This window comes from Etheostoma spectabile, chromosome 24 (assembly GCF_008692095.1).
Source record: "Etheostoma spectabile isolate EspeVRDwgs_2016 chromosome 24, UIUC_Espe_1.0, whole genome shotgun sequence".
Classification (NCBI taxonomy): Eukaryota; Metazoa; Chordata; class Actinopteri; order Perciformes; family Percidae; genus Etheostoma; species Etheostoma spectabile.
The window spans coordinates 15,282,321-15,289,820 of record NC_045756.1 but is presented as its reverse complement, the minus strand read 5'-3'; the positions used below and the strand labels follow the sequence as shown (position 1 = coordinate 15,289,820).

Genomic DNA, 7,500 nt, shown 5'->3' with positions numbered 1-7,500 from the left:
GGAATAATGATCTGAATGATCTCAAGAGTATTCTCTGCTTCCGTCTGATACTGGCTGTTGAACGAGTAGAAGCACCTGAATCAAAGTCTGGCAGCTCTTGGGGACCGATGCAACCTGCATAATTGGTATACATATTCAAATATTGTTTTTATATTTTATTCCTATTATTTTTTCATTTATATTGTATGTATATTGTATCCTAGTATTTCATTTATATTCATATTCTGTGCTGTGTGACGGATTTTGTTGCTGTAACACTAAAATTTACCTTTTTTTGGATCAATGAATATCTATCTATTTATCTATCTATCTATCTATCTATCTATCTATCTATCTATCTATCTATCTATCTATCTATCTATCTATCTATCTATCTGTCTATTGTTGCCTTTGAGAACAGAATCCCCTATAACACAAATAGGCAACATCATCTTAGCAAATGTGCCGTATTGGACTGATATCTGGTGACTTAGGAGGCTATTTAAGTATTATTAATGTGCATTTGTGTGTGTGTGTGTGTGTGTGTGTGTGTGTGTGTGTGTGTGCCTTACCAAGAGCAATCAGCCTCAGGGTGCTGGGGGCAGAGAGATTGCTATTTATGTCTGCTGCAGTTGCGGTCCCTATAAGAGTAACAAACAACAACAAAAAAGACCAAATTTCAATACAAAGATAAGATAATTGAGCCATTTCCTCTTTTGTTGACACGTGCACACAGGATTTATATCATCAACAAAAAAAATGCTAAAGCATGAGCATCATCATCTTCTTTGAAGAATGACATTGAGGTGAGCGTGCATGCCACACCATGGTGGACTTCGTCTCAGCCAGTCTCTTCTATGTCCCGCGAGACTTTTCTGACTTTGGTCCCCAGACACCCGACAAGTCAATGTCAATCCCAGTCCAGGGACGCCATTTCCCTTTTCCCCCTCTGTTTCTTGCGTGCCTCACGGATAGGGTTTGTGAGCTACGGATGATGGGGTTTAGATGGAGATATTTTCATTGATCTTTCAGGCCAATTGATTGAGACACAAGACACCTTGCCAACTTGCCAGATCCACACCTCAACAGGCTCTTTGCCTCCAGGCCCTTCACCTCCAAGCCCACAAACGCTTGTCCTTGTCCAAAAATCTGACTGGGTGTCCTCCTTTGAAATGCCATGGCAGAAAATGCCGGCAAATTTGCAGCAATGTGTTGTTCAAGGCCTGAGACCGAGGAAATAAGAACATCAGTGAGAGATTCCTTGTGTTGAGCCTTCAAGTGTTTTTCCCTGCATCCTGTTATCCTGAGTTCCTGTTGTTTCCCTTGGATTTTGACCGTTGCCTGTTCTTCCTGGATTTCCCTTTGCCTGCTGATTATTGGACACTGTTGCCTTGCTTCACTAGCTTGCTAATAAATCATTAAGTTCTACCTGAGTCGTGTATCCGCGGGTCCATTTTCCTGTGTGGATACAGCACTTCCATGGGTATTTTTGGCACTAGTTCATTAATTTATGCCCAAATTCTCTTTGAACAAAATAGTTCAGGAGTTGTTACAGCAAAGGTGGGACGCGCATAATGTTTCAACTGTCCCTCCTGGACGGGACAAAGGAAACAGCATGGTGGGGGGGGGGGTGGACGACGAATGAAACATACAGTTTAGGCCATATAAACTTCCCACAACTTCAATATTTTACGATGTATTACGAATGGTACTTTGAAAAGGTGTTATTTTAGAGAGATTGTTGCATGGCTATACGGCTTTGTGAATGTCTGTTAACAACTCATTGCCGTCATTGTGAAGTGTGGATGAAACAGTTATTTAAATATCATGCACTGTGGAGGATTTGGCCATTTTTATGGCTAGAACAGTACGTTTTTCCATTCATATCATGTTTCTATTGTGATTATTCTAAATGTCGTTTCACTAGGTTTTCACGAGGGTTGGACCACAGGACATCCAAAAAACACCCCACAGCCCCTCAGTCCCCATAGGATAACACAGGAAAACTGGAACCCCCTACCTGGTGGACCCAAACATATATTTTCATCTTTCTAAAACTGCTTTTCCATGTCTCACTTCCATAAATAATTGTATACAAAGAGGATATTTGTGCATTTACTTAAAATACATGTAGTTACAGCCAAGTCGGGGAGAGTTGAAACATGAGTGTATTTCACTTGATATTGAAAATATGTTCACAGTTTTGTACCTTTGACTATTTTTGGATTTTCTCTTTGTTTTTTTCACTCAAAATGATATGTTGTATGCGCATGAGTCACGTTGCAACTGCCTAAGGCACGGTCTAAAACTCTTTATATACAGATTTTTCCGGACGTCAATGGGAGAAATGAATGGGAAATTAACTTTGAGTCTCTTGGAAGAATGGCGGGACTGTTGAGCTCTATGTCAGATACTTTAAGACTTTTAATAAAGCAATATTCTAAAAGGTGACTGGTAAGATACTTTTAAACGAGTACTGCTTTTAAGTACTTAACACAAGACTGCCTATCATAACATACAGTACAATCTTCCATCTGCGATAGTCATACCTTATAGTACCTTACAGTATACCTGTATAAATAGTATATGAGTGATTAGTTACCCCTTTTCAAAAGAAGGGTAGTTAGCTCCTCTTCTGAAAAAGGGTAACTAAGTCCCATGATCCCGCGGGGCCTGTGGTGGATGAGATGATAAAGACATGTGGTTCTGCCTGTATAGAATGCTACCATATTGGTCATATTTATTGGTTTATTAATGGTTATTGCGCCCCAATAACGTGTGTGAGGCAGCGGCATATACTAGCAGCCTAAAATCGTCTTTTTAACTATTTTCAACTGCTTTTTAATGTTTAATTTCTTATACTGCAATGTAATGTTTTTTTTTCGTATTTTATGTTGACTGTTTTTAACTGCTCTTCAAAGGTTAATTTCTTGTACTGCATTGTACCTTTTTATTGTTTTAATCTTCTTTTTTTCCCAATGCACTTTGAATTGCCCTGCTGCTGAAGTACAACATACAAATAACGCTGCCTTGCCTTTTGAAAAAGGGTAACTACCCTTCTGAAAAAAGGTAACAACCCTTTTGAAAAAGAGTAACTACCCCTCTTAGAAAAGGTAACTAATCATAGCTAACTACCCTTTTGTGTGTACCTTATTGTATAGTATCACTACAAATTGACATCCGGAACATAGCAGCGGACACAATAGTTCCTACCCGAACCTGCAATGGGACGCACACTTAAACATGGCGGCCAACATAGAGCAAATTTTCCAAGATTTTATATTGAATAAAATCAGAGAAATTGAAGACCAAAATGAAGACAAAACGTATGTCAATGTTGGGTTTCTTTTTCGTGTTAGTCATACTTAAATTACAATTAGCTAGCTAGTAAATAGCACTGAACAACCGTGGTCGTCTTCCAGCTAACGCTACAGCGTCGGGTTGCCGTCTGGTTACCATAGTTAACATTCTAGCTAATTTATGTTTAACTCAATTTTTATACATTTAAACGTTAGGATAAGTAGCAGCTGCGTTTTGTAAGGGCTTATGGGGTGTGAAGTTACATAAACTCCCGTTTGAAAGCAGCAGATAAAGCAGGTAAAGCGGTCCTGTTTTACTGTTGCAACAACGGTAATTTCAGTCGAATATAACCGAACTTCCATAGCTATCAACACCCAGAAAGTAGCTCCACTACTCGCTTTATAAAGGAAGGAATACATTCTGAATGATTGGTGTAACGTTATGCTTGCACGATATGAGTAAAATATCGAATTTCAATTATTTTGACTGTGCGGTTATTGCGATATGATTCACGATATTGGATGGAATGATCGTTTTTTGTATCATTATTGTCACTGTCATTCATTATTAACAGTGAAAGAAATTAAAATGATAATAGTGGGATTTTCGGGAGGATCTGTACAAAACACAGATTTTTCTACACACACTCTCACCCATGCACACATTAACACAGACAGACACACACACACCTTCACATACAAACACCTGCACACGCATTCACGCACACCCCTACATACACGCACGCTCGCACATACGCACGCTCACACCTACACACGCAAACAAACACTCACGCACAGACACACACACACACACACACACTCACACACACCTACACACACACCTACACACACAAACACCTACAGGTTCTCTGTACTGCCGAGGGACATCTCTGAGGCACCACAATACCTCATTCAGAACAGTTTGACACATATTTTGTGATTTTGGATATTGCACTAGTCCATATTGCGATTTCGATACAATTGCGATTGATTGCGCAGCCCTACTTACAATACGGTCATATTCTCTTGAGTTCCTGAAGAATAACCACATACACATATTAATATATGTGTATAAATACAACGTTAAATCTGACATTGTGTTTGCACAGTACAAATTCCCATCCCTCTGAGAAGTAACTCCAGGTTTTAAGTCCCGGCAGCTGTTTTAAGAATAATATCGGGATAACTTGGCTTAATAAAATCCTGTCAAATTTAGAACATGGACCAGAATGTCTATTCTAGGTTTTACTCAGCAAATGTATTGCTATAACTCAAAAACTTCGGAATGGATTTTTACATTAAAGCTCAGGTTTCTTGTTAGTTGGAATAACAAATGTGACTTAATAGTAATGTGTCTTGTGTTGCGTCTTTGTCCATCAGGGCTGCAGAAGGAGAGGGTAATGGTATTGAAATGGCTGGGGCAGAAAAAGCCACTTCGGAGGTGGACAAACAGGACGACTTAAGGGACAGTGGTTCACAAAAGAAACAAAAGAAGCACAAAAAACACAAAAGTAAGAAAAAGAGGAGAAACCGAGAAAAGGAGGAGGAGAAGAAGAGCAGTTCGGAGTCTGGGGCGGAATTGGAGGGAGGAACCAAACATCAGCCAAGGTAAAACTGAATTTTCATCAATACTTACAAAATGGTCTTATTCAAACTATTTATTAAAACTGTTGTTATGCTTCCATAGTACTAGGTGTCCACAGGCCTGTCTGTGTTGCTGGAGACGCTGCAGTTCACATGCAGACCATGCACGCCCCCCCCCCCCCCCCCCACCACTAGCACCACGGCAGTCTTGAATTACGAATCAAGCACTTTATTCCAATGGCAGCTTTTCAGGTTCATTAAGTTATTTAAATGTGTTGACAAAGTACGTTTTGTGATGAAACAATTATATCTGTCTTATAATATGTCAGCAAGCAATGCATCATCCAGGCTGTGTTGTAGATGTTGATGAAAGCCTTTTACCCTTGCACAGTTACCATATGCAGTGCACCCATCCATATGATGCACATTGCACACATCATATGGGTGATATGAATGGAAGATGATGGCAGAAGTGACACTAATCTGTGTTTTTTGGTTACTATTTGTAGAGAAATGGCTGAACAGATTCTGAAAACAAATCCAACGTGGCAGGGTTTACATTTTTATTATGTAAATTGAGGGCGCAAAAGCAGTGACAAAATATTTCCCAAAATATTTACACAATGAGATTTTAGATAAATAACCATCGGTAATGTGGATATAATGACTCAGTGGGTAAGGGCAAGTAATAGAACAGCTAGAATAGTCTGGTAACTTCAGAAAATGACATCACTTTACTGTAATGCAGCCTTTAAAACCATTAAAAGACAACAATTTTGCCATATTACGATGTCCAAAATCTAAGATGATATCTAGTCTCATATCACAATATCGATATAATATTGATATTTTGCCCAGCTCTATATTGTTGTCAGTATGGTTATGGTTGATTATCATTATTTTTTTTACCACAATTAATTTATCATAAAAAAATGTGTACAGGTGCGAGGCTTAATGACTTAAACAGCCCCCCCCCCACCACCACCACCACCACCACCACCACCCATGAATTCCATGTATTACAAATGAATACAAATCAGATAATTGAGATAAATTACTATGAAAGCCCTAACATCTGAAGTTCAAAAATCAGAAATCCATAATCAAAATCAAGTCAGTGCTTCCTAGTAGACAAGCTATTTAATGCACTGTTTCTTAGCAACCTCAAATATATCTTGTTTCTTTTTGGTCGACATATACTGATCAGGCTCTAACATGTACTGTACATAGAAATTGTTGAACATCTATGATTTAGATTTTTTGTTCTCGATACCTGAACTTGCGTATCGGCCGATACAGAGTACTGATCCGATACCAGTTGGTCATATATTTTATTACGTTTTATTCACATTTTATAAACTGTATACTACTCTCCCTTTATGAATGTGATATGATTTCTATCTTTGTTGTCAGTCTGCCTCAGGTTAAACTTATTCACACAATGAATGCCACAGAACTTCATCTTATCATCCAGTTTGTCAGTTATGACGGAAAAAGAACATACATAAACTACTTTAAAGTAGATTTTGTTCAGGGCTTTATTATGTGGTATCGGATCGGTGTATAAACTCCAGTACTTTAAGATATGTTTTAGGAAGTATCTGTTGCATGGTTTCAAATAGAGATGTTCCGATACCAGTATCGGTATCGGAACATCTCTATTTGAAACCATGCAACTAGGCATACCCAAAGACCCAGAAGTGGGTCTTTGAAAGCATCTGGGAAGAACAGGCAATACAAATAAAAAAAAAAAAAAAAGTTCAACCATGGGGGCCCAAGAAAAGGTTAAAGTTCTAGGCACTGCCTTCATTACAGGCCTTACAATGCTAGCCAAATTTGGCTTGTAAAGTCATTTGAGTGGTTGGAGTTATGTTGAAATCTTTCTGTCAGTGGACAAATAAAGCTCAGGTCCCTTTACTATTTATGCCCACTTTTTGAATTTGCCTAACTCAGGTTTTATCTCTGCTTCACAGAAGCAGAACGCCAACGGAGGCGAATAAGGAGCAAGGTAAGTCTGCCTCTTATTATTTGAATAGCTTCATTCATACAACAATATTTTGATCAGCAATGGTGGAAAAAAACACTCTTTGTGTATAGTAGTGAAAGTACAGGTGCAATCATGAAATACGACTGTATTAAAGTCACATCAAAATGTACCAAAGTATCAAAGGTTTTCTTAGGGCTGGGCAATATAGAGAAAATCAAATATCACGATATTCAATATTGCAACAATATTGTAGTGTTGACTATTGGTGCTTTAACAAAATGTTAATATCTAGTCGTATATCATACAATATCTAGTCTCATATCGCGATATCGATACATCGATATATTGCCCAGCCCTATGTTTTCTTATGATGAATTTGATACAGTGAAACATATCCTGTAGTTTTATGAATTGTACTCCAAAGAACAGTGTGTTTACCAGCATGTTTTCAGTCATTTAGCTTATTTTGTCATATTTGCTCAAACTGTCACAATATCCTGACAGTACTACATAAATCAGATATCTATGAAAAAGTCTCTGCCCTCTCCCGAGGCCTGTACTACGAATCCAGATCAACGTGACCAGGATTACTTTCAGTTCCCCGGCTTCTCTGACCTAACCACCGCGGTCCTGCATAAGCTGTGTCACCAC

At 38.5% G+C, this 7,500-nt stretch overlaps 1 protein-coding gene across 2 annotated transcripts in view; it reads left to right on the top strand.

Annotated features, from left to right (window-relative positions):
* Positions 1-3,166: 3,166 nt before the first annotated feature.
* The window catches only part of sonb (SON DNA and RNA binding protein b), a 39,439-nt gene continuing 35,105 nt past the window's right edge, over positions 3,167-7,500 (top strand). The window contains exons 1-3 of one of the 2 annotated variants that reach the window (XR_004327863.1): positions 3,167-3,305; positions 4,659-4,886; positions 6,836-6,870. Coding sequence is in view for 1 of the 2 variants with exons in the window: in XM_032505896.1 (XP_032361787.1) it covers positions 3,223-3,305; positions 4,659-4,886; positions 6,836-6,870 (346 nt within the window). In the remaining variant the exon portion in view is untranslated. The remainder of the gene's footprint in view (positions 3,306-4,658; positions 4,887-6,835; positions 6,871-7,500) is intronic. The other variant, XM_032505896.1, reaches the window with a different exon arrangement.